The sequence below is a fragment of the Arvicola amphibius genome, chromosome 6 (genome assembly GCF_903992535.2).
Source record: "Arvicola amphibius chromosome 6, mArvAmp1.2, whole genome shotgun sequence".
Lineage (NCBI taxonomy): Eukaryota > Metazoa > Chordata > Mammalia > Rodentia > Cricetidae > Arvicola > Arvicola amphibius.
In genome coordinates this window covers 19,376,088-19,402,981 of record NC_052052.2, presented here as the reverse complement: position 1 = coordinate 19,402,981, position 26,894 = coordinate 19,376,088, and the positions used below count along the sequence as shown (strand labels likewise).

Here is a 26,894-nt window from a genome sequence, read left to right as displayed (position 1 = left end):
GTTAAAGGCATGTGCCTGCCCCCGCCCCATGCACTGCTCTTGAAAAGGACCCTAGCTAATGTCCAACACTCATGTTGAACAGCTCACAACCATGTGTAACTCCCACTCCAGGACGATCACACACTTCCGGTCTCTGTAGGCACCTGCATTTGTGTGTATCAACCTGGACACACACCTGGCACATCATTAAAAATAAAGACGAACTTTTTTTCTGAGACAGGATTTCTCTTTAACAGTCCTTGCTGTCCTGGAACTCGCTCTGTAGACCAGGCTGGCCTCGCACTCACAGAGATTCGCCTGCCTCTGCCTCCCAAGTGCTGGGATTAAAGGTGTGCACTGCAACACTGCTCAACACACCTTTTGTTAAAGATATTTCCAAACTAGGAACTGGGAGTCAGGTGTGGTGGTCTGTATCTAGCAATCAGGATCAGGAGTTCAAGGCCAGCCACAGCTACTTAGTAATAAGGATAGCTTTGGCTACATTGGCTACATAAGGATCCGTAGTAAGGATAGCTTTGGTTACATAAGGATCTATAGTAAGGATAGCTTTGGCTACATTGGCTACATAAGGATCCGTAGTAAGGATAGCTTTGGTTATATAATAATACAGAGTAAGGCTAGCTTTGGCTACATGAGGCCTCTTTTTTTTTTTTTTTAATTTTCAAGCCAGGCACTGTGATGCATACCTGTAACCTCAGCATTTGGTAGGTAGAATTAGGGGACCACGAGTTCAAGGTCATCATCAATTACAATGCAAGCAAATAAGTGCAAGGCCAGCCTGAATCACATGAGACCCCATCTTCAAAAATCAAAACCATCACAACAAACAGGAATTTCATCTGGGATTTTTTTAATAGTTTATTTTTAATTTTAAGCACATTGGTGTGACGGTGTTAGATTCCTGATCTAAAATGAGTTACAGTTGTGAGCTGCCATGTTTGTGAGCTGGGAGTGTTGGAACCAGCGTCCTCTGCAAAGCCATCCAGTGCTCTTAACCATTGAGCCATCTCTCCAGCCCCTGAGATATTTTTTATCATGTCAATTTTATTTTTATATATGTATGTGTGTGTTTGGTGTGTGTGCAGTGTATCTGTGCACAATGTGTGTGTTTGCTATGTGTGTAGTATATCTGTGTGGTGTGTGAGTAGGTGTAACTGTGTTTGGTGTTTAGTATGTGCATGTGGTGTTTGTGGCTTGTGTGTGTTTGGTATATGTAGTGTATCTGTGTCATGTTTGTGTAGCATATGAGCGTGTGTGTAGTGTATCTGTGTGGTGCATGTGCACACGCAGGAGCATACACCCCTGTGAGCTTGCAGAAGCCAGAGAAGGAGGCTGAGTGTCTGTCTCCCTTTCTTCTTTTCCCTCTTATTGCCATAGACGGGGTCTCTCCATGAACGGGAAGCTTGACATTTTGGCTAGCTGGCTGGCCAAACAGCTGGAACCTGCCTGTCTCTGTCTGCACGGCCCTGCCCTAGTACTGGGGTAATCCAGCCATTCCTGTCTTTCGACATGGATGCTGGGGGTTCAGATTCATGTTTACACAGCAGTGGCTCTTCCCCAACCCTCTGTGCTATCTCTGACCCTCTTCTAGAGATAGCACAGATAGCCACCAGCTCAGTAAGTGTGCTCACTCACGATGACGTCAATGCTGGATGGTAGCACTGCTGGAGAGGCTGGCCTGGGGCTGGAGCCGAAGATTTCTGACTCGAGCCTAAGCAGAACACCAGGATTCCCTTCTGGAAGCTTCTGCCACTCTCTCTAAAATTAAAGCATCCCTAAAATTAAGCATCTGCCCCAAAGCCGGAGTGTGGGGGGCACTCTTGGGACTCTCTGGCAGACAGAAGACTGACAATTCAGGCACTGTACTTGCTGCCAGGCCCGAATTTGGGTCTTGTTTAGAACATTCTGTCCCAGCTGAGCTAGGAGGTCACAAGCTCAGCTAATGCCAACTCAAGCAATTCCACAGCTCTGGGCCTCATTTTCTTATCTGTAAAACGGGACAACATCTTGGTTGGATGTGGAAAGGCTCAGAGCAGGCAGATATGATCCATTCCTCTCCAGAGCACCCAAACACCCTTTGGGAATGCAGCCTGCAGTCTTTGCCTCACCCCCACCCTGTGCTCCCAAGGGGGTCTCTGGCTGCTGCTGAGGCACCTCACAGGAACCTGGAATTCATGGGTGGTTCCAGCTGCTGCCTGGCCTTGGCGCTTCTGCTCCCATATGGCATCACCAGGCACATGTGGGTCCACTCCTTAGTGCTCTCCATGCAAAGCCCACATCCATCTGCTCAGGTGCCCGCCTCCCCTTTGCCAGTCCTTTAGCTCCCTGGGTCTCCTGTTTCCTGCCATCCTGCTTTCTTCTTTGTCCAAACCTTTGCATCTGTGGTTCTTCCTGACATTTCACCCTTCCCTCAGCTCACTTTGCACAAAGGCTTGCCTGTGTCTGCCTACTCTATCAAATTCTGTCTTGCTGGGTGGTGGTGGTGCACACCTTTAATCCCAGTACTTGGGAGGCAGAGACAAGTGGATCTCTGTGAATTTGAGGCCAACCTGGTCTACAAGAGCTAGTTCCAGGATAGGCTTCAAAGCTACAGAGAAACCCCGTTTCGAAAAATAAAAAAAAAATAAAAAAATAAAAAAAGAAAGAAATTGAAAAGAAAATTCTGTGTTTTCCCTTAAAAGTAGTTCCAGGATAGCAGGGCAGTGGTAGTGCATGCCTTTAATCCCAGCACACGGAAGGCAGAGACGGGTGAATCTCTGTGAATTCCAGGACAGCCAGGGCTGTTACACAGAGAAACCCTGTCTCAAAAAAAATCAAAAACCAAGCAAACAAACAAAATAAAATCTTAAAGAAAAAAAAAGCTGGCATTCAGGCTTCTTCCTCCATCTTTCCAAGTTGCCATGATGATACACAAAAGCCCTGGCTGGTGCTCTAAGGTCAGCCACCAGGATGAAGATCCTTACGGGCCGTGCTTCGAAGTCACCATCTGGTCTCCCACTGTGGTAATGAAGCGAGGCCACCTTGGCGAATTTGAAGTCACCAATGACCAGAGTTGGAAACACTGTTGTCAATCATACAGGTAGATTAGGCAGGATGGAGGGAGGAGCCCATCCCGACGTGCAGCTTGTGGGGGTAGAAAAGAGGAAGAACAGTCTGCATCCAGCCAGCCATTTGATGTCATTGTACTGACAGTTTCAGCTGTTGCTGTGGACCGTGCAGAAGCAAGATGGGAAACACTCAGCGAGGAGAACCCCAGATATCAGGCCTCCGGGGGAGGTAGGGCTGGGTGTGGTTGCCCCAGTCTGTAATACAGGTAGAAGATCAGGAGTCCAATTCCAGCCTTGGCTGCATGAATCCTTGCCTCATAATTAGGTAAAAATAGTAATAGTAGCAAACAGATCAGGACCAGTAAGATGGCGCAGGAGGTAGAAGCCCAAGTTCAATCCCCACATGGTTGCCCTCTGACCTTCACAACTCTAACGTGGCACACACATGCCCAAATACAGAATAAGTGTAAAAATAAAGTCAGGTGTGCTGCATAATTGTAATCATAGTTCTCAAGAGGCTGGAGGAAGAAGCCGCTGAGAGTTTAAGGGCAGCCTGAGTTACAGGGTGCCACTCTGTCTCAAAAACAAGCAAGATAGGGCTGGAGAGATGGCTCAGTGGTTAAGAGCACTGGCTGCTCTTCCAGAGGTCCTGAGTTCAATTCCCAGCAACCACATGATGGCTCACAACCATCCATAATGAGATCTAGTGCCCTCTTCTGGCGTGCAGGCGTACATGGAGGCAGAATGTTGTATACATAATAAATATATAAATAAATCTTTAAAAAAAAAAGCAAGATAATAAGAGTGTACATGGAGGTTTGAATAAGAATGGGCCCCATAGGCAGGTGTATTTGAAAGCTTGGTCTGTCGCTGGAACTGTTTGGGAAGGATTAGGAGGTGTGGCCTTGTAGGAGGAGGTGTGTCACTGGGGGTGGGCTTTGAGGTTGCAAAATGCCAAGCCATTTTCAGTTAGCTCCTGCTCTCTGTCTCTTACCAGAGGATCAGATGTGAGCTCTTGGCTACTGCTGGGGCACCATGGCTGTGTGCCTGCTGCCATGCTCCCTGCCATGGTGATCGTGGCCTCTACCCCTGTGGAACCATGAACCCCCAAATTCAATGGTTTCTGTTATAAGTTGCCCTGGGTCATGCTTATCATAGCAATTGAAAAGTAAGACAAACCAGGTAGTGGTGGCGCACGCCTTTAATCCCAGCACTAGGGAGGCAGAGGCAGGTGGATCTCTGTGAGTTTGAGGTCTACAGAGTGAGTTCCAGGACAGCCAGGGCTACACAGAGAAACCCTGTCTCAAAAAACTCACAAGAAGAAGAAGAAGAAGAAGAAGAAGAAGAAGAAGAAGAAGAAGAAGAAGAAGAAGAGAGAGAGAGAGAGAGAGAGAGAGAGAGAAAGAAGAAAGAGAGAGAGAGAAAAGAAAAAAGCAAGGAAGAAAGAAAAAAGCAGTACAAAGAATGCCAGGCACTCCTCCCTTCCCTTGGCCCTCATAACTGCAGTTCCCAGTGTATTTCAGACAGTGCTCTGTGAATTCGCAACCTGGGTCCTCATGTTTAGCTTTTTTTTTACAGCACGGAGTGGGGCCGGGCTGTTCCGTTGCTACTTCTTCCTTACAGATCGGATGCATCCTGGGACTTGTCCAGATGGTCATAATTTGTTTGCCTGGATCCTGTCGACGGCTGCTGGGGTCATTTGCATGCTGACTCCTAAGTAGCCACGTCTGTGTGCAAAGCCTGGCCCTGCTGTGGGAAGGGTTGGATGAGGCAGACCCCGGATGAGGCAGACCCCTAGAGGTGGAAGCAAGCAGCCTCTGCTTTCCCTGACACCTCCTTGTACCTCCGCTGTCCCCATTCCACCCGCATGGGGCCTGCCATAGGACAGCCCCTCAGAGGGTTTGCTGAAGGAGTGATCTCATCGCCCTCCCGTCTCCCCATCACTTCATGCTCTTCCTCAACTCAATCCTTTGCTTCTCCAGGTGGGCCAGGCCTCCTGCCTCTAGGCACCCTGACCACTCACTGATTTGCCTATGCTAATAGCTGTTTCCAAGGCTCTGAGGGTTTCAAAATGGAACAAGTGGTCACTTCCCTAAGGTTGCTTCTTTCTCTGGGTGGGGTGGGGATTGTTGCACAGGGATTGGCTGAAAGTTAGGGGGCGTTGGGCATGAAGGGGGGTACAGCAAAGACATGGCTCATCTCTGAGCTCCATGGTTTGTTTTGTTTTGTTTTGTTTTGTTGGTTTTTCGAGACAGGGTTTCTCTGCAGCTTTAGAGCCTGTCCTGGAGCTAGCTCTTGTAGACCAGGCTGGTCTCGAACTCACAGAGATCCGCCTGCCTCTGCCTCCCGAGTGCTGGGATTAAAGGCATGTGCCACCACTGCCCGGCTCCGTGTTTTGTTTTTAAGATTCATTTATTTATTATTATACGCTGTTCTGCCAGAAGAGGGCACAAGATCTCATTATAGATTGCTGGAAATTGAACTCAGGACCTCTAGAAGACTAACCAGTGCTCTTAACCTCTGAGCCATCTCTCCAGCTCTGTTTTGTTTTTGAGACAAAGTTTCTCTATGTAGTCATGGCTGGCCTTGGCCTAGAACTCACTTGGTAAACCAGGCTGACCTCAAATTCACAGAGATCTGCCAGCCTCTGCCTCACCAGTGCTGGCATTAAAGGCAGGCATCACCATGCCTAATATGAGGCGGTCTTCTTTCTCTCTTGTTAATGTGTATGTACACATGTGTGCGTTTTTCTCTCTTGTTCATGTATATGTACACATGTATGCGTTTGCACATGCTGGAATTAAACCCAAGGACGCATGGATGCCAAGCGCATGCTCCATAATCAAACCACACCCTACCCATTTATCCAGTGTTTGATAAGCACCCACTTTATAGCAGGACCAAGGTAAGGAGTCGGAGACTCTGGGGACATGAATAAGACAGCCAAATGTTTGCACTGTGAACATGAAGACCTGAGCTCAGATCCTCTGCTCCCACAGAGAAGGCAGGTGTGCCCTGGCCCTGACAGTAGTGCACACACCTTTAATCCCAGCACTTTGGAGGCAGAGGCAGCAGGTCTCTGTAGGCTCAAGGCCAGTCTGATCTACATAGCAAATTCCAGCACAGCCAGGGCTACATCACAGAGACCCTGTCTCAAATAAATTAATAAATGACATGAATAAACTATTTTTTAAGGAAGGTGGAAAGTGATTGAGGAAGACATCGAACACTGACCTCTAACCTCCACGCGCACAAGTGAACCCCCCCCCGTGTGACTAAGAGTGACACCTGAATGTAACAGGTAACCCATGCATGGTGACAATGGCCGCTGTTAATATTGTTGACAAGGACCAGGTGGTGGAGACAGCAACAGGGATGGATCTTCACAGAGAGGCAGAGCAACACAGAGGATAAAGGAGAAAATGCTACCTAGAAAGCGTGAATGAGCTGAGAAGCTGGGGAGAAATCCACAGGAAAGGGTGAGGAGATCTGGAGCCATGGCTGCTGAGCCCTGGTTGTGAGGGTGAACCGGCAGAGGCAATAGCAATTTTCTAGGGCCTGAGGGAGGAAAACCCCGCTGACTCTAGTCTGGGTGGGATGTCCCTGGGGGACAATAGGAAGAAGTCTTGCTTCAAGTTACCACCCTCATGGCCTGGTCTGTAAAAGAAGATGCTTTTCCATGTCCGGGCTGCCCAGACCCAAATAATCATACAGAAACTATATTAATTACAACACTGTTTGGTCTATTAGCTCAGGCTTCTTATTAACTAACTCTTTTTTTTGAGATTTATTATGTATATAAACTGGGCGGTGGTGGTGCACACTTTTAATCCCAGCACTCAGGAGGTAGAGGCAGGTGGATCTCTGTGAGCTCGAGGCCAGCCTGGTCTACAAGAGCTAGGTCCAGGAAAAGCTACAGAGAAACCCTGTCTATATAATGTTTCTCCTGCATGTACACCTCCATGCCAGAAGAGGGCACCAGACTTCATTACAGATGGTTGTGAGCCACCATGTGGTTGCTGAAAATTGAACTCAAGACCTCTGGAAGAGCAGCCAGTGCTATTAACCTCTGAACTGTCTCTCCAGCCTTTATTAACTAACTCTTACATCTTTTTTTAATATTTATTTATTATGTATACAGTATTCTGTCTGCATGTATCCCCACAGGCCAGAAGAGGGCACCAGACCTCATTACAGATGGTTGTGAGCCACCATGTGGTTGCTGGGAATTGAACTCAGGACCTTTGGAAGAGCAGGCAATGCTCTAAAACACTAAGCCATCTCTCCAGCCCTAACTCTTACATCTTAAATTAACCTATTTCTATTAATCTATTTATCACCATGAGTCTGTGACCTACAGTAAGGTTCTAGAGTCTGTCTCCTTCAGCAGCTACATGGTAGCTTGACCTTGACTCTGCTTACTTTCTATATATCTTTGTTCAGACTTCCTGCCTGGTTTTACTCTGCTAAGCCACTGGCTGAAACAGCTTTATTCATTATCCAATAAAAGCAACACATATACAGAAGGACATCCCACACCACTGGTCCTTATAAGTGGTACCCTCCCACTGGGGGCCCCAACAACATGGACCTTCTATGGGCCCTACTGTTCTTGCTTTCCTGTTTGCAGGGCTGCCTGTCTGCCTGAGAGCCCAGGGTATCCCAGCTGCCTAGGCTGTTGCTAAGGTGCTCTCCACATCAACCTTCATTATCGCCAAGAAGGGCGTGAGTTTGATAATCTGGGTTTTTCATGCGAATATATGTAAATAGAATGTAAACCCTGCGAAACCTCCTCCTCTCAGGAAGCAGATACCCTGACATTAGAGTCCGGGAGGTAGAAGGAACTGCAGAGGAGTCTGGATGAGACATGTTCACCCTGTGCCCAGTGGCCCTGGGTCTCCATGCAGAAACCAGAGGAGTCAGCAAAGCTGTCTTCCTGCACAGTTAGCCGGGAGCCCCAGGGAGTCCTGGGAAGAAGAGAATTCCAAGTACTCAAGGTAAGGGATGCTGAGGATCTGACCGGGAGGGGCCTCGGGGTAATCTGTAGTTGGGTAGATGTGGTGATTTGAGTAAGAATGGCCCCCATAGGCTTATATACTTAAATGCTTAGTTATTAGGGAGTGACACTATTTGACAGGGATTAGGAGATGTGGCCTTGTTGGAAGAAGTATGTTACTGGGGAAAGACTAAGTTTTCAAAAACCCATGCTAGTCAGGCTCACTCTGTCTGTCGGTCTCTCTGTGTCTGTCTGTCTGTCTCTCTCTCTCTCTCAACTACTTCTTCAGCTACTTCTCAACTACTTCTTCAGCATCATGCTTGCCTGTATGCCACCATCCTCCCCACTACGGTTATAATGGACTAAACCTCTGAGATTGTAAGCCAGACACTAGTTAAATGCGTTCTCTAAATGAGTTGCCGTGGGCAACCAGGCGGTAGTGGAGCACACCTTTCATCCCAGCACTCGGGATGCAGAAGCAGGCGGGTCTCTGTGAGTTCGAGGCCAGCATGGTCATGGTGCCTCCTCACAGCAACGGTGACTAAGATGCTGAGGTGCAGCAGCTGTGTCTGTATTGAGCGGCCACAACAGAAGCAGGAGCCTCCTCGGTGCCAGGCTCCAAATGGGTGTGCGCCCAGTATCCCGGGATGCGCCAGGCAGGTGGCACTGTCCGTGTTTTACTGCAGAGGACAGTGAGGCTCAGAAAGGACCAACTCCTTGTCCCCAATTAGAGAGCCAGAAAAGGGTGACAATATTTTTTTTTTTTTGGAGGGGCAGCAGATCCTGCTTCCTTTTTTTGGTTCTGAGCATGGGGCAGGACTCAAGACATCTGCTTTTTGGATTTCAGTGCCACCTGGACCACGAGGCTTAATGGTTCCCGAGAGGGAGCCTGGGAATCATGAGGCTACCCTCTGACTTTGCTCCATTCACAGACTCAGGCTGGACCCTCTCTGTGACTTAGGGCTGCAAGTGCTCTCGGAGGGTGAGTGTTAGAAGGAATGGGGAGACTTTAGAGTAGGGTTGGTGCATGGAGCCTCAGTTATGGTGCTCAGACCTCAGAGTCAATGCCTGGTTCTTTTTCTCTGGGCAGGACATCAGCAAGCCTGCTCCCGTGCCGGGAATATGAGGGGGCTGTCACAGGAGCAAGGAACTTGGAATCAGGCCAAGCTGGGGTGCTGGGAAGGCTCACAGCACGGCGGAGCCCCCCTCGGGGATCCTTATAGCACCCCTCTTCAGTAGCTCCCAGGATCCCTTACTTGTTCCAGAATCTGCGTAGAGGAGTTTGGAAAATAGCCTGGGCCCTTTTTCAATCTGTCTCCCTTTTCTCAAGTCTCAAGAGCTGCCAGAGGCCAGGAGGTGGTGGCGCACGCCTCTAATCCTAGCACTCAGGAGGCAGAGGCAGGGGGATCTCTGTGTGTTCGAGGCCAGCCTGGTCTACAAGAGCTAGTTCCAGGACAGGACAGGCTCCAAAACCCTGTCTCAAAAAACAAACAAACAAAAAAGCTGCCAGAAATTGCTGAGTCCCAGTGTCACCTTGAGTGGTTACCACATGTGTCTACCAGAGGCCAAAACCCTCCCAGTCTGGTTGGAAAAAAAAGGAGGACCCAGGGTCACTTTTCTCCCTCTCTCCCTAGGGGGAGCCAAAGTCCACTGAAGCAAGGCATACCTTACTAGACTTCTTGGAGGTGCTTGTGCAGCTCCTGTAGGGCCTGAAGAAATCTGAGAAGGCCTCATGGTAGAGGTGTCATTCAAAAGGCCCTTAAAGGCTCCGTGAAGGCACATGAGGTGCAGGAGCACTTTACAGGTAGAAACAAAGACAAACGCAGGAAAGCGGGAGAACGGAAGGGTTAAGGAGTCATGGGAGTAGGCTGAGGGTGTGGGGGGCACTGTTTAGCAGCAGACAAACGTGTACCCAGCACCTTTGCCAACGCCAGTTCATAGAGGACTTGTATTTCTGATATGGAGGGCAATGGGGAAGCCATAGAAGGATTTTAGGCAGAAAAGAAGTAGGTCAGACTTAGTTTTAGAAAAATAAGTCAGGGCCGGGTAGCAGTGGTGCACGCCTTTAATCTCAGCACTCAGTAGGCAGAGACATGTGGATCTCTGTGAGTTTGGGGTCAACTTGGTCTACAAAGTGAGTTCCAGGACAGTCAGGACTACACAGAGAAACTCTGTCTCAATATAATATAAATAGACAAAACAAATAGAAAGAAAAGACTGGTACGTGGTAGCACATGCCTTTAATCCCAGCACTCAGGAGGCAGAAGCAGGTGGATATTTGTAAATTCAAGGCCAGCCTGACCTACAAAGCTAATTCCAGAAAAACCAGAGTTACACATGGAAACCCTGTCTCGAAAACCAAAAGGAAAAAAAGAAAAAGATAAGGAAAACCGGGCAGTGGTGGTACACGCTTTTAATCCCAGCACTTGGGAGGCAGAGGCAGGCGGATCTCTGTGAGTTCGAGGCCATCCTGGTCTACAAGAGCTAGTTCCAGGACAGGCTCCATAGCTACAGAGAAACCCCATCTAGAAAAAAAAAAAGATAAAGAAAGAAGAGTCAGATGTAGGTGTGGTAGTGTATATCTGTAATCCTAACACTTGGGTATCTGGAGGTAGAGCCCATAGGGGGTTACAGTGAGATCCTGTCTCAGTAACAGGCAGCATGAGACTGGAAAGATAGCTCCATGGTTGAAAGAGAGTGTTGACCATGCAGAAGACCCACGCTGAGTGACTCATCTGCCTGTAACTCAGCTCCAGGGGATCTGACATGCTCTTCTAGATTCCTTGGGCATCTTACACATATACATCATATATATACACACACTCTCTCTCTTCCCCCTAAACACATAACACTTGCACTCATACGTGTACATACACTATACATGAACACTCTCTCCCCTAAACACATTAACAACCAAACTCACATGTAACACATATGCCACACACACATATGCTTGCACACACACTTTCTCTCTCTCCCTATGCACATAATTTTTTTTTTTTTTGGTTTTTAGAGACAGGGTTTCTCTGTGGTTTTGGAGCCTGTCCTGGAACTAGTTCTTGTAGACCAGGCTGGTCTCGAACTCACAGAGATCTGCCTGCCTCTGCATCCCGAGTGCTGGGATTAAAGGCGTGTGCCACCACCGCCCGGCTTGCACATAATTTTTTAATCTAAAACAAAACAACAAAACAAAAACCCAGGCTGTACCATAGAAGACACACTGAAGGTCAAGGCAGAAGGCAGAGGCAGGTCAGGAATGGACAAGGCTGAAGGCAGTGGAAAGTGACATCAAAGGAACTGAACACATGTCTGAAAGATACTTAAGAGGTAAATTCTAAGGACTAGAGGACTGAGTGGCTTGGGGGACGAAGAAAGGGCACCAGGAAAAGGCCAGGAATATAGCTTAGGGTTCTTTGGGTAACAACTGTGCTTTAAATATCTCAGTTCTTATTCCAGCAAACCAAACAGGTTATTTTGCCTGTCTTGCTGCAGGACCGGCCATCTCCTAGAGATGAGGACAAGGTTTTTTATCATTTCAATCTCCCCAGGGAGATTTTGTCATGGGTTGAGTGTCAGCAAGAGTTAATGAAGGAATTGAGTCTATCATTACTCACGGGTGAAGCTCAGTCAGAGGAGTCACATTGGAGTCATAAACCCCCAATCCAAAGAGCAGAGAAATTGTCCATCCAGCCCCAACTGCCACCTCCCCCAGCTTCCCCTGCCCCAGAACAGTTTGGATCCATAGTAGGTGCATAGGTATCACCCCAGGTGTTCCAGAGGTGACAATATGGGTCTGTGATTTTGGGAGACCCCAGTCTGAGTTTTGGATGGAGAACAGGAATTTAAACTAGCTTACTCTGGAGGGTGAGTTCCCAGCAAGAGGGTGGGGAAAGCTCAAATCCCTACCATCCCAGCCTCCTTTTCCTCCCAGGTACCCAGGAAGGGCAGGCAGAGCTGGAAGACTTCAATGGCAATGGCACTTTTATTCTCTCTGCTGCCTTCTGCCTGGGGGAAAGAGGTCAGCTACCAGTGGGTGCTGGGCAAGTTCTTAGAGGGCACTGCAGTTGACCCATAGGGGGCCCCTGGAGCGGGGAACAGGGAGGCTGACTGTTTCTCAACATTGTCCCTGCATACATGAATAAGGCTAGGTGACTTCTTCCCTTCCATGTGACTCGGTTTCCTCATCCCGAGGGAAAGAATTAGGCTCTAGGAAGGAACAGCATCAGCGTGCAGTTGGTACTTACTATGGGACTCTGAGCAAGTCCTTTCCCAGTCACAGCCTCAGTTTCCCCTTGTACAAAGTGAGCGGGAACACAGTGTGGGGGTTGAGCTGCTATCTGAGGCTTTGTTGTGCCTCAACATTCTGAGCTCCAGGAACCAAAGAGATTTCTTTCAAAGAAGCAGGGTGTTCTGGGAGGTATCTGAAAGGGGGAAGTGGTTATGGGGAGGTGCCTCTGGGGAACCCCTTTTCCCGCCCAGGCCCAAGAGGTTCCTCCCAGCTCTCCCTGGCACATGGCTGCCCAGGCTGAGAGTAGACAGAGAGGCTGGAGAGAAGATGAGAACTCTGGAGGGGATAAGATTTGGAGCCGACTGATGGCTTGGAACAAGAGTCCTGAGTTCAAGTCTCGAGTTCCACTGATTAGCTGAATGACCATAGGCAAATGAACAAACAAAACCGGGTCCTTGGTGCTGCTGGGATCATATGGGGACTGATAACACCCACCTCATCGCTGATTGGAGGCCGCCTTGGGGTAGTATCTGTAAGGGTGCCAGGCATACTGTAAGGTGCCAAGACACCTTCCACTCCTCCCTGTAGGGGACTCTCTGAGCTTCCACAATGGGAAGCCTTTTACCACCTATGTTGCAGACTGTGTTTCGAGTTAGGCTGACGGTGTGGTGACTGTCCTGGTTCCTGGTGGTACAGATCCTGCGAGGCCACTGCCCACAAATATGCCATCAGGCAAAGGCGTGGGTGACCCCTACTGCAGGGTTTACATGATGCTTTGCTAGAGTACTCCAACTGTCAGTAGCTTATCACTCCTTACAGCTTCCTTCCCTAGAGCCACCCCTTTGCCAAGGCCTCTGCTTCCTGGTCCACACAGTAACCCTTTCCTGGCTCTCTGGACTTTTTTTTTTTTTTTTTTTTTTTTTTTTTTTTTTTTTTCTAGGGAGAGAACCCGTAGAAAACAGAGCAGGGCAATTAGCTTCTGATCTGTGCAAGAAAGAACTTTTTGTTGTTGTTGTTTTGTTTTTTCAAGGCAGACTTTCTCTGTGTAGCCTTGGCTGTCCTGGAACTCGCTCTGCCAACCAGCATGGCCTCAAACTCACAGAGATCCGCCTGCCTCTGCCTCCCAAGAGCAGGGATTAAAGGCCTGCGCCACCAACGCTATTTGCTTCTTGTAAAGTGTGTTTTCCACCCTAACCTCTGTAATGGGCCAAATTTTCCCTCTCTATTGCTTCTTGCCTAGCCCATTGGTTCAAAAGAAGGAGGCAATGCTTTACTTTCCTGAGACAACAAGCTATGAAACAGAGGTTGAATCTGTCCAAAACCCCAACATAGTTTGAAAATGTTTTTAGATCTATTGATGTGTATGAGTGTTTTGCCTGCAAGTATGTATGTACATCATGTGTGTGAGTGAATGGGGTCCCCTGGAACTAGTCACAGATGGTTGTGAGCCACCATGTGGGTGCTGGAGACCAAACTAGGGTTCTCTGAAAGAGCAGCAGCACATGTTTTAACAGCTCTCTCTGTCTCTGTCTCTCTCTCTGTCTCTCTCTGTCTCTCTCTCTCTCTCTCTATCCAGCTCCAGTCCCCACCATATAAAACAAGGGCAGCATCATGGTTCTAAGAACTGGACACGTTTGGATCCAACCTCAGATTCCTAAAGTCCCCAGTTCCCAAGTTCAGGGTCCACTAAGGTTTTAAACCAACGGATTCCTTGACCACTAATTCATACTGGGAAGTTGAAGGTCTTTGGTGAATTTGAAGCTGGGATAATGCTCTTTGTAACCCCAAAAGATGGAGCTTCTGGAGCTCCCTTCAAAGGTAGTACCTGAGTGTACAGGGGATGTGCGTCTTGGTCCCAGGGTCAAGTTTGGGTAGAGTAAGCATGGCTTCACAGAGAGTGAGGCTCTCGGGAAAGCAAGCCTCTCAAAGTTCAAGACGTCAACCCCCTATCTACCATCATGAACATTAATTACATCATGGGGCACCTACTAGTACTACACAGTGTCACTTCCTCACACCCCACCCCCGCCGCCCCGTGTCCTCTCATTCATCAGCTCCCTGTAGGGCGAGGGCCCTCTTCTTCCCTCTCTTTGGCGGGGCCACACATCTTAGGAGCGCCTGCCAGGGAGCAGTCCACAGTGTTTGGCCCGAATAGGGGCACAGGCTGTTCCGGAAGTGGACAGTGTCAGAGGTTCTAGCGGGAGAGCAGGGAGGGAGAGTCGCTGGGGAGCCGCATTGCCCCAGGGCCGAGGGTGGAGCTTTCCCAGTCGGGAAAGGGCTGGGCTCAGCCTACTTGTGAGGGCAGAACAGGACTGCCAGCACTCCCTTGAGAAGTCTGGGTGTCGCATACTGCCGGTTGAATTCCCAGGATCCTTCTGTGACCTGCCTGTGAGCCGAGGATTACTGGGTACACCAGATTCCCAGAACCCAGTCCTGTATTGCAGATCTGAAAGGACCGTGAAAGTTTGAGCAAAGATTTCTCTCTGGACTTCAGATTTCCGGAACGTGAGCACGTCCAGCCCATCTCCGGATTCCGGCTTGGATTCACATCCCCAGCCTCGTGCCCAGTCCCGGGTCCTCCGCGCCCGGCGTCCGGCGCCCGAGCGCCCCCGCATGGCGGGTCCGTGTCCCGGGGCCGGGGTTCTAGAACGCGCGGGTAGCTGCTGGCAGGACCCTCTGGCGGAGGCGCTGAGCCGAGGCCGCTCGTCCCCCGCGGTTGCGGGTCGGGGCTGCGCGAGGAGCCGGCCGCTCAGTGTGGTCTACGTGCTGACCCGGGAGCCCGGGCCCGAGGTGGAGCCCGGCGCGGGAACCGAGGCAGAGCCGCTGCCGCTGCGATGCCTGCGCGAGGCCTGCGCTCAGCTCCAGGGCACGCGGCCACCCCCGCAGCTGCGCAGCCTGCCCTTCGCGACGCTGGCTCTAGGTGACACCGCGGCGCTGGACTCCTTCTACAACGCCGGTGAGCCCCTGGGGGCGGGGCTTGAGCTTGGGCGGGATAAGGGGCGGAGCTCGGCGACCCCTGACGGGGCGGGCGTGGGTATCAGATCTACGGTGTCTATGATAAGCTAAAGCAGGATTTAAGACGGGGCCGTGATAACGACACGGGAATTTAGTGGATTAGGGACGTGGCGGGACTCGAGACTGGATTTGGAAGTCCCAAAGGTTAGCGTGGTGCCTCGCAGGTGAGGCGGGGCAGGCGAGCTCTAGGGGCGGCGCTTAGGGAGTGGCAGAGCTGTAGTTCTCTGCGTAGGCGGGAGAACGCGTTTTCAGGATGATCTCACGTTGTTCTCTTCGTGAATCCTGAGAGGGTGCTTGGTCTAGGGCAAGGGGCTGTCTCCACAAGGTTGAAGCTGAGAAGTCCTAGCGTTGCGACAACCAAGGATCGGTCTAAAGAGGCGGGAAAGGAAGCGCTGAGACAACCCATCCGGATTGGATTCTAGGAGACTTGGGAGTCAAAAGAGAATGGGAGGGGGGCAGGGCGGCCAGAGGAGTGGTCAGAAGAAGGCAAATTCCTCTCTTTTCCACCTACCCGGATGCTCCACCTCACCCCTATTTGTTCCTCCCAGAGTCAGGGAACCGTGTTTCCTGGACATCTGTGAAATTGCAGTTTAAGAATGAAGGCTGACCCGAGCACACCACAGATACAGACATGGACTCATCCATGTTGAGTCACACAGTCCCTCCCTTGCAGACAGAAAGCTACACACGCACACATAAAAGCACAGAACTGTCTTTACATACCCTGACTTCAAGGCTGGAGAGATGGCTCTGCGGTTAAGAGCACTTGCTGCTCTTCCAGAGGACCCGATGTCCCTAATACCCACATGGGGTGACTCACAACCACCTGTACCTTCGTCTCCAAAGGATCTAATAATGCCCTCTCCTATCATCCACTCACACTGGCACACACAAACATATATACATGAAATAAACCAGAGACAGAATGAGACTAGGTTGAGGAGTCGGAGTACAGGACTTCTATTTACAAAGTTCCTGTCTCCTACATAATGTGGAAATGCCCAGCACTGTGATATAGCTCATTTGGAGGGCTCAGTAGGATGAGGGTCCTTGGACAATTTTCCGTAACACCAGCAATGCAAGAATTGTGAAAGCATTGGGAAGTTCTCTAGAGCAGAGCTGAACCTGGCAGGAGGTGCAGGCAGGGCAGTTGAAGTGGTATACATCCCCAGGCTCCATCCCCTGGAGCTGTGCCTCAGCTCTCAGGCAGACACCTCTGTCCACAGATGTGGTGGTGCTGGAGGTGAGCAGCTCCCTGGCGCAACCCTCCCTGTTCTACCACCTGGGCGTGCGGGAGAGCTTCAGCATGACCAACAATGTGCTCCTCTGTTCCCAGACTGAGCTCCCCGGCCTGCAGGCCCTGCGTGTAAGTGGCCAGATGGGTGGTAGGGACAGGTGTAGGGCTGGGGTTCGGGCTTCCCAGAATGCCAGTATCTGATTGTCTGCCTCCTGCAGGAGGATGTTTTCCAGAAGAACTCGGTGAGCAGAATTTACTGTTCATGCTATGTGTTTTAACCTTTGGCCGCCACTAATCTTCCCCGACTCTTCATTTACCTCTAACATCAGTGTGACCCTCTGCTCCTTGTCACCTCCTCTTGTAAAAGTGTGACCGTGACCCTTTTCTGCTATTCCTGTCTTCATTGGTACTAATCTCTGGTCACTCTCTAACTCTCTGCTGACCTGTGTGTGATCTCCACTGATTGCTGCCTTCTTTCCACCAGGACTGTGTTGGCAGCTACACACTGATCCCTTATGTGGTGACAGCCACTGGTCGGGTGTTATGTGGTGATGCAGGCCTCCTGAGGGGCATAGCTGATGGGCTAGTGCAGGCTGGGGCGGGCACTGAAGCCCTGCTCACGCCCCTGGTGGGCCGTCTTGCCCGCCTGTTGGAGGCCACACCCACAGACTCTTGGTAATGGGGCTCACAAGGAGGGGGCACCAGGAAGAGGCTGATGAGGGTGAAGTGGGCTAGGGCTGAGGGACAGGCTCATCATTCTCTCTCCCTCCCTTCCCTGGCCTTGGCCATCAGCGGCTATTTCCGGGAGACCATTCGGCAGAATATCCGGCAGGCTCGGGAGCGGTTCAGTGGACAGCAGCTGAGGCAGGAGCTGTCTCGCCTGCAGAGGAGGCTGGACAGCGTAGAGCTGCTGAGCCCTGATATCATCATGAATCTGTTGCTGTCTTACCGTGATGTACAGGTGTGTCACCGGCGTTCTGAAAGGCCATGGCATAGGATCTAACTCCAGCACTCAAATGGTAGAATCAGGGAGAGCAGGAGTTTGAGGTCATCCTGTTTACAAGCAAATTTGAGGTCAGCCTGGGCTTCAAGGGATCCTGTGTCAAAACCTGAATAGGAAAGAGAGAGAGCGAGATCATTGTATAACAGGCATTTGTTGCCAGACAAATCCAAGTTCAACTCCTGGCTGAGCTTTGCTGATGCCTTTAAGTAAACTGCCAAAGCTCTCTAAGCCTCCATTTCATTGTTTTGTTTTGGTATTTTTTTTAAACTTTCTAAAAAAGATTTATTTATTTATTATGTATACAACATTCTGCCTCGATGTATGCCCGCACGCCAGAGGAGGGCGCCAGATCTCAGTACAGATGGTTGTGAGCCACCATGTGGTTGCTGGGAATTGAACTCAGGACCTTTGGAAGAGCAGGCGGTGCTCTTAACCACTGAGCCATCTCTCCAGCCCCCCTGGTATTTTTTTTAAAGCACAGTCTCACTGTGTATCCTTGGCTGCCACGGAATTTTATATGTAGATCAGGCTAGCCTACATAGCCACCTGCTTCTGCCTCGTGAGTACTAGAATAAAGGCATGTGTCACCACACCTGACTTTATTTTTTTTAATGTTTATTTATTTATTATGTATACAATATTCTGTCTGTGTGTATGCCTGCAGGCCAGAAGAGGGCACCAGACCTCATTACAGATGGTTGTGAGCTACCATGTGGTTGCTGGGAATTGAACTCAGGACCTTTGGAAGAGCAGGCAATGCTCTTAACCACTGAGCCATCTCTCCATCCCTGACTTTATTTTTTTAAAGATGTGTTTTATTTTTTAATTGTGTGTATGTATGTGGGAACTGAACTTGGTCCTCTGGAAGAGCAGCAAGCACCCTTAGCAGCTGCCCAGCCGTCTCTCCAGCCCTCATTTCCTTCTTTCTTTCTTTTTGTTTGTTTGTTGTTGTTTTCTTTTGTTTTGTTTTCAAGACAGGGTTTCTCTATTGTTTTGGAGCCTGTTCTGGAACTAGCTCTTGTAGACCAGACTGGCCTCAAACTCACAGAGATCCACCCGCCTCTGCCTCCCGAGTGCTGAGATTAAAGGTGTGTTCCACCACCGTCCGGCCTCATTTTCTGAGGGATGATCATGTCACTGTCTCAGAGGGCATTTGTGAGGTTAGAAATGCCCAGCAGAGGATGTGCAGTGGGTTCTCCATGGGAGGTACGGGCTTGAATTTGCTTGGCCTAAGAGAATTCTGCAGAGTCTTCAGGGTCTGGGGAGGAGACTCTCAGGAACTGGACAGGCTCAGTCTTGAGATTTTTCCTCTGCCAAGAGTAGTTACACACACCTTTAATCCCAGCACTCGGGAGGCAGAGGCAAAGGCAGGCGGTTCTTTATGATTTCAAAGCCAGCCTGGTCTACAGAGCTAGTTATAGAACAGCCAGGGCTACACAGAGAAAACCTGTCTTGAAAAACAAAATCACCACCACCACCAACAATAACGATAAGGATTTTCCTCCTTGTCAGGGGCTCATCCTGGCAATGCCTGTTCCTTCCCACAGGACTACTCAGCCATCATCGAGCTGGTGGAGAAGCTGCAGGCCCTGCCCACCTGTGACGTGGCTGAGCAACACAATGTCTGCTTCCACTACACATTTGCCCTCAACAGGTGAGTGGTGGGCCAAGGTTTGGGTCAGAGTCACGGGGTCCCTGTGGCTTGTTCTCTGTGGAGCAAGAACATTGGCTTCCCCCTTGATAGGGTCATAGCTGTCCAAGGTCCTACCCCTTAGAGCTAATTGCAACTAGAAATAAATCACTTCCACCTGGGGTCACTAACTCTAGAGATCAATGCCAGCCAGGATCAGTGTCGTTTGGGACTTATTAATATTAAGCTCCTAGAAGGGTCTCTCTGTTTATGGCGTAGAGGGTGGCTGGACTGGGTGGGTCAGAGCCATCAGACGTCAGATCTTCAGTCTGTTTTCCTCTGCCTTAGGAGGAACAGGCCTGGGGACCGGGAGAAAGCCCTGGCTGTGCTGTTGCCGTTGGTGCAGCATGAAGGTCCCGTGGCACCCGATCTGTACTGCATGTGTGGTCGTGTCTACAAGGACATGTTCTTCAGCTCTGGCTTCCAAAATGCGAGGCACCTGGAACAGGCCTATCACTGGTAACTCACACAAGAGAGCGGGTACAGGGCTTAGCTAGGGGGATGAGGGATGGGGCTGTGGGCATCCAGCCAGCCCTGCATCCCCCGCCCAACCTGACTCCAGGTACCGCAAGGCTTTTGACGTGGAGCCCAGCCTGCACTCCGGCATCAATGCAGCGGTTCTCCTCATTGCAGCTGGCCATCAGTTTGAAGACTCCGAGGAACTCCAGCTGATAGGTAAACCCTGCTGCTAGCCCACTGTACCCAGCGCAGGGTCCAGAGAGGGCAAGGAAAGAACCCTGGGCAGCAAGAAGCGCCGGCACATCGACTTTGTGATTGACCTGCTCATAACCACGCTGGAGACCTTGGGAGCCTTTGAATCCCACATTCTTCCCAAGCCCACGCTTGTGTCTGTCAGTCCACATCCACTTGTGCCCAAGCCCTCACCTGTGCTAGGACAAGATCTTGCCACGCCTACCTTTTGGCCCCTGTTTACGTTCCTGTAAACTCTGGTGCTTGTAGACTACAGTGTGACCCACACTTGGGACTTCCTCGCTCCTGCACCTACACTCACTGGAGCCCATACCGCCCCACCAGGCATGAAGCTGGGCTGCCTGCTAGCCCGCAAAGGCTGCGTGGCGAAGATGCAGTATTACTGGGATGTAGGATTCTACCTGGGAGCCCAGATCCTTGCCAATGACCCCATCCAGGTGGTACTGGCTGCAGAACAGCTGTACAAGCTCAATGCCCCCATATGGTAGGTGGCCCCTTCTTCCTTCCTGCACCTGTGTCCATTGGCTCCTCCCAGTCATGACCCCAACATGTTGATGCTGCTGCCCATGCCCCCCCAATGCCCCTGTTCTGACTTCCTGCAGCCAGGCGGCACCAGCTGGCACCTGGGCTGAGCTGAGGCCAAGGCTGTGTGTGCTCTCAGGTACTTGGTATCAGTGATGGAAACCTTCCTGCTGTATCAGCACTTCAGGCCCACGCCAGAGCCCTCGGGAGGACCCCTGCTGCGAGCTCACTTCTGGCTCCACTTCTTGCTACAGTCCTGCCAGCCTTTCAAGGCAGCCTCTCCTCAGGTGGACCAGTGCCTGGTGAGGCCAGTGGGAGCCAGGGACCCGGGGAGCCAGGGACGAGGCATGCGGCTCCTGACAGATTTCTTTCCCCTACTGCTTGAAGGTGCTGCTACTGGAGAGTAACAAAGTCCTGCTGCCTGCCAGGCTCACGATTCAGGGGACAGACCCAGTGAGCTCAGTGACCCTAAGCCTGCTGGAAGCGGAGACTCAGGTGACCCCCTCTGGAGTCCTCTCACTGCTATGCATTCCTTTCTCCTACCCCATCTAGTCCCAGTACCCCCCACACACACCCCATATACACTTTTTCTTCTTGCAGGAGGATTCTTCCAGCTGGACCTTCCCAGTCCCCTCCATCTGTGGGATCAGGTGAGAGGCAGAATCCTCGGCAAGCCCCTGGCCCGCCAAGCCTGACGTTCACTGGCCTCTCTCCTTCCCTAGTGCCTCCAAGCTGGACCAGCGCTGCTGCTTCCTCTACGCACTTCCTCCCGCCCAGGATGTCCAGCTGTGCTTCCCCAGCGTCGAGCGCTGCCAATGGTCCGCTTGGCCTTTTGGAGTTGGGGCTGGGATGCCCAGGGGACCGAGAGAAAGGAAGGGAGGGGGGCAAAGTTGGCCTGGGGCTCTTGTGGGATGGTTCCTATCTAGATTGCCTTTTCCACTTGTTTACCCTCTTCAGGTTCTGTGGCCTCATTCAGGTCTTGTTGATGAATCCAGATTCCTCGGCACCCACCGAGGAGGCAGAGGGTGCGAGGGAGGTGCTGGAGGTGAGGCTGTGGAACTGGGGGGCTGGAGGAGAGCCAAGAGCGAAGGGCCCAACAGAGCTGAGCTCGGTCCTTACCCTCTGTGCCCTTCAGTTTGATTACGAGTACTTGGAAACCGGTGAGCGGCTGGTGCTGGGCAAAGGCACGTACGGGGTGGTGTACGCTGGCCGCGACAGGCACACGAGGGTGAGAATCGCCATCAAGGAGATTCCAGAGCGGGATAGCAGGTGTGCTGCCTTGGTTCACACAGGTCCCAGGGCTCTGGAGGGTGGGCATGAGCCGGTCAGGTGTGTGTGGGTGGGGAGACGTGAGAACTGAGCGGCTGTGGGCATGGAACCATGGCTGGGAATGTGGCCTCTACAGTGTGGGGGGCAGATGGAAGAGGCCTGTGGGTGGGGTAATATAAGTGTAGAAAGCTGATTCTGGGAGCGTGGTCTCATGGTACAGAGCTGTGGGGGATTATATCTCTGCTCACATCTTGTTCATTGCCCTCTCCTTTACATTCCCAGGTTTTCCCAGCCCCTGCATGAAGAGATAGCTCTTCACAAACGACTGCGCCACAAGAATATAGTGCGCTATCTGGGTTCGGCCAGCCAGGGCGGTTACCTCAAGATCTTCATGGAGGAAGTGCCCGGAGGTACCAGTCCTGCGTGGGAGGGGAGTGAAACCTGAGGTGTGGGGCGTGGGAATGGAGTCAGACAGGGGTGGCAAACCCTAGGGGGGAAATGAACTCTAGCGTGGGTGTGTGTCACCTAGAATTAGCTGGCAGAGTGGGTTTGGGGATGGGAGTCTGGGTCGTGGGAATGGGTGCCCCTGGGCCTGGAGCAGAGGGGCATTGAGGGGAGTAAGTGGGTGTAAATAAATAATAATCATGAGTTGTCTCTGCCCAGGCAGCTTGTCCTCCTTGCTTAGGTCGGTGTGGGGACCCCTAAAGGACAACGAGAGTACTATTAGTTTCTACACACGTCAAATCCTGCAGGGACTCAGCTACCTTCATGAGAACCGCATTGTGCACCGGGACATCAAGGTTAGCCCTGTGGCTGGTCCACTTGACCTGCCGGGTGTGGGGGAAACACTGTGCCAGTCCGAAGCTGGCAGTTTGGAATGAGAGATCCCACCTTTGCAAGGGTGGGGGACCTAGCAGAGAGGTCCCTTGAAGGAGGAAAAGTCATGTCTAAAGTCAGAGCAGACACAGCAGCACCAAGTAGGGCATATACATGGGACAGCTGGGAGAGGATTAGATAGAGGCTGGCTCAGGATGTAATACCCACGAGATTCAGGTCTCAGGATGGGGGGGGGTCTAGTTCATCTCAGGGGCCATTTCCAGCGTCCACTTCCATCAGGGGGACAATGTATTGATCAACACCTTCAGTGGACTACTTAAGATTTCTGACTTTGGCACCTCCAAGCGGCTGGCAGGCATCACGCCTTGCACAGAGACTTTCACAGGTGGGTGGTGAACTTTTGGAAACTTCTGGGGAATGGAGTTTCTTCTGGGCAGAGTTACAGCTCTAATGGTGAATGGAATCTGGGGGCAGGTGACTAGATCCAGGGGGAGGTGATAAACTCTAGACTCTGAGGTTGGACAACTGATGAAAGTGAGTTTGACACCTCAGACAGATGTAAGGCAAAGGGGGGTGGATAGAGTTTGGGGGGGAAGACGGTGAAATATGTACAAACTGAAACTGTTCTGTGGCTGATGGAGTCTTTGATCGCCATACAGCCTAGCTTAAAAATGGAAGCTTGGCGGGTGATGGAGCCTCGGTAGATGATGAAACTCACGACAGGAATCTGATGCCCACTATTTGAGATGATGGGTTCACCATGGGGGCAGGTGGCCAGCGGATGATGGAGACATTGAAGCCTGGGTTGCCATTGTTGTTCTGATTCCTTTTCTAGGGACCCTGCAGTATATGGCCCCAGAAATCATTGACCAGGGCCCGCGAGGATATGGAAAGGCAGCTGATATCTGGTCTCTGGGCTGCACTGTGATTGAGATGGCCACAGGTCGACCACCCTTTCACGAACTAGGGAGCCCGCAGGCTGCTATGTTTCAGGTGAATTCCTCTGGGGTATAGCCTATGGAGGGTGGGTGGAGCCAGATAGGGCCTTGAACGCATGTAATATTGGATTTATCCGGTCTGTCCCTTCTCCACAGGTGGGCATGTACAAGGTGCACCCTCCAGTGCCCAGTTCCCTCTCAGCTGAGGCCCAAGCCTTCCTCCTCCGAACTTTTGAACCAGATCCCTGCCTCCGAGCCAGTGCCCAAGAACTGTTGGATGACCCCTTCCTGCAACCAGGGAAGAGGAGCTGCAGTCCCGGCTCTCCTCGTCATACTCCCCAGCCCCCAGGTGCTTTGAGGGTGGAGGAAGTGAACACAGCGGAGAGGAGGGCAGAGGCGCTGAGCTGGTGGGAAGACTGATTGATGGCTTGTTCCTCCCTCAGGCACCCCTTCCACTGACTCTAGTTCTTCAGCTGACTCAGCCACCCAGTCTCAGACATTTCCGAGACCCCAAGCACCCTCTCAGCACCCACTCAGTCCGCCAAAGCGCTGCCTTAGTTATGGGGACACTAGCCAGCTCCGGTGAGTGCCTAGGGTCCTGGAGTGGGTTTCCTTCATTTGGTTTTGCCTTTCTATTCATTTCTTCCGGAAAAGGCCTCCTTGAGTCCCGAACGCCCTGACCGCTTACAAGAACAGCATCTGCTACCTCCTGCACTTCCCCAGATGCGTGTTGCGTTCACTCTGCCCATCTCCACCTGGGCTTAATTTCTATTATCCCCGTAAAGTAGGCATAAAAGCAAAAGAGCCAGGATTCAAACCCTGCAGCAGAGGCGGCTGCGTAGCGTTGCCCACCCTTCATCTGATGCTCATCCTTTTGCCCAGTGTGCCTGAGGAGCCCGCAGCCGAGGAACCCGCTTCCCCCGTAGAGAGTTCAGGACTGAGTCTGCTGCACCAGGAGAGCAAGCGCCGGGCCATGCTGGCCGCGGTGCTGGAACAGGAGCTGCCCACGCTAGCAGAGAATCTACTGGAGCAGGAACAGGTGGGCGGCCCGCCCCAGCGCCCCCTGGTGGTCAGGCTGGGCTAAGGCCTGATGGCCCACCAGCAAGCTTCTAGGTTGACTGCGAATGGAAACACCCACGGACGGCCCCTCTCTTCTCAGGATTCTCGACTCAGCAGGAATCATGTGGAACAGCTGCTTCGCTGCCTCAGAGCACAAATCCACACGCCTAACCGCCGGCAGCTGGCCCAAGAGCTGCGGGCCGTGCAAGCTCAGCTGCGGGCCCAGGGCCTGGGGCCTGCCCTTCTGAATGGGCCGCTCTTCGCATTTCCAGAAGCGGTGAGGAAGCTTCCTCGCAGTTAGGGCTGTGCAATAACAGGTCGTGAGCTCCTGGCAAGGACTTGATGTTCTAGAATTCTATGACTTTCGGGAAGAAGCACGTCTCTCCAGTCCTGGTCTCCCAGTCCCGCCCTTGACCCCAAGTCCGCCCACCTTTCTGTCCCAGACTTTCTAGGGCTTGGCAACCCAAACCCCACCTCTGTTTGCGGTTCCGACTGTGTCAGCCGCGCCCTCCCTCTCTCCCCAGGTGAAACAAATCCTCCGCAGACGCCAGATCCGCCCACACTGGATGTTCGTGTTGGACTCGCTACTCAGCCGTGCTGTCCGGGCGGCGCTGGCGGTGCTGGACGCGGGTAGGCGGGGTTGGAGCTCGCCAGCCCGAGGGAGGGGGTGTGGCTATGGCGGGTGTGGCTCCGGGGGGCGTGGCGACCATAAAATTGAGTGGTTGGAGGCTTGGTTCCGTGAGGCGGGAAGGACCCTGATTTGCGCTGTTTGGTCACTACCCACTTCCAACTCCCGGGCCCTCTGAGTCCAAAACGGGCGTCGCGCCCACCTTGAGCTCAGCCCACTCGAATTGGCAGAGGTGGAGAAGAAAGCGGTCTCACCGAAGTCAGAGGAGTGGAGTAAAGCGGAGTCCCAGCAGAAACCGCAGGAGAGCCAGCAGCTACAGACCCAGCTCCCGCCAGAGCAGGGGCCTCTGCCACTGACCGTTCAGCTGGGCCTCTTGCGCGCTGAGACTGACAGGTGAAGCCTCTTGGAATCACCTCAATAAGCTGCACAGGCTTCAACCCGCAGGTTATTCCATTCTCCCTGCTCCCCCCTCTGCCCTCCCACAGGCTTCGAGATGTGCTGGCTGAGAAAGAACGGGAGTGCCAGGCCCTGATGCACCAGGCCCTACGTGGGGTGCATGCAGAGACCAGGGCTTACGCCCTGGCTTCAGAGCCCCCAGGTGAGCAGACTTGACTGAGGAATGCGTGAGTATAGGGGCTACTTCTAGCAGGGTACACCTTTGGACTCAATGCCTGGCTGTTTGACAGCCACTCTCTCCAAGGACCAGAGCCTGGTGCAGTGGCTGAAGGAACTGAGTGTAGACCCAGTCACTATCCAAACGGTAAGCAAGCACGTGCTGGCTGTCCCTGACCCTGTCCCTGACCCCCACCAATCAAAGGCAGCACCAAAGGTTTTCCCTACTACAGAGACCTTCCATGCTGGGCGAGCTCTTAGTATGCTCCTCTCATTAGCAGGATGGGGAAACTGAGGCCGCAAGGGGGAAGTAACCTGCCTGAGAATTTTAGTAGGAAGAAGCAAGAACCTGAGTTTCTGGCTGTATCTCTTTGTAACTGTTTTTTGTAACCTTTCCCTGTTTCTGTGGGTCTTGGTTCACAACCAGCTCCTGAGCCATAGCTTCACCCTTCAGACCCTGCTCACCTGTGCCACACAAGATGACCTTGTCTACACCCGAATCAGGTACATCTTGGGTCCTCCAGGAATGAACCACACACACACACACACACACACACACAGAGAGAGAGAGAGAGAGAGAGAGAGAGAGAGAGAGAGAGAGAGAGAGAGAGAGAGAGAGGTGAGCCTGCCTTGATTCCTCCCTGTAAACCACAGTCCCCTGTACATAGTGGTTCCTAAAGAGAGCCTTCTTCTGGCTGAGTTACCTTGGTCCCTAAAGAGAGCACACAGGGCTTCTTCTGGCTGAATTACATTGACCCTTGATGTCCCCAGGGGAGGGATGGTGTACCGAATTTGGAGAGCCATCTTGGCACAGCGAGCAGGAGCCACACCAGTTACCCCTGGACCCCGGGAGGCTGAATGATGGCATCAATGGGACACAGCCGCCGTGGCTGAATGACACAAACAGCTTCTGACACACCTGTCCCAGCACCCAGGAGCAACTGCAGGACCCAGGCCCCAGCCTAGTGGGCAGGACTAACTAGGGAGGCCCCCAAGGACGCTACATACAAAGACTATTAAACAGAGCACTCGTTACCATGTTTGTCTTGGCAGCTTCCGAAGAGTGTATGTGGGGGTGGGGCGTGTCCAAGGAGCAGTCCCT

The 26,894-nt window shown here is 51.8% G+C and overlaps 1 protein-coding gene across 1 annotated transcript; it reads left to right on the top strand.

The window, feature by feature from the left end:
* Positions 1-14,839: 14,839 nt before the first annotated feature.
* Positions 14,840-26,691, top strand: Map3k6 (mitogen-activated protein kinase kinase kinase 6). Its single transcript, XM_038333395.1, has 29 exons — positions 14,840-15,227; positions 16,513-16,652; positions 16,742-16,765; positions 17,008-17,198; positions 17,316-17,484; positions 19,074-19,180; positions 19,505-19,675; positions 19,779-19,891; positions 20,252-20,411; positions 20,589-20,751; positions 20,837-20,944; positions 21,050-21,099; positions 21,172-21,267; positions 21,407-21,494; positions 21,585-21,718; positions 22,001-22,128; positions 22,382-22,518; positions 22,835-22,940; positions 23,391-23,548; positions 23,650-23,842; positions 23,937-24,075; positions 24,376-24,532; positions 24,653-24,829; positions 25,077-25,182; positions 25,411-25,573; positions 25,666-25,778; positions 25,867-25,940; positions 26,220-26,296; positions 26,564-26,691. The coding sequence occupies exons 1-29, from the start codon at positions 14,885-14,887 to the stop codon at positions 26,652-26,654; spliced, it is 3,876 nt and encodes a 1,291-aa protein (XP_038189323.1). The 5' UTR covers positions 14,840-14,884; the 3' UTR covers positions 26,655-26,691.
* Positions 26,692-26,894: the final 203 nt, after the last annotated feature.

Excerpts from the sequence above, each read along its gene's own strand:
- Map3k6 (XM_038333395.1), top strand. The coding sequence starts at position 14,885 with ATGGCGGGTCCGTGTCCCGGGGCCGGGGTTCTAGAACGCGCGGGTAGC. Across the intron at positions 21,495-21,584 it reads GTGCGAGGGAGGTGCTGGAG|TTTGATTACGAGTACTTGGA; the intron begins GTGAGGCTGTGG and ends TGTGCCCTTCAG. Across the intron at positions 24,533-24,652 it reads ATCTACTGGAGCAGGAACAG|GATTCTCGACTCAGCAGGAA; the intron begins GTGGGCGGCCCG and ends CTCTCTTCTCAG.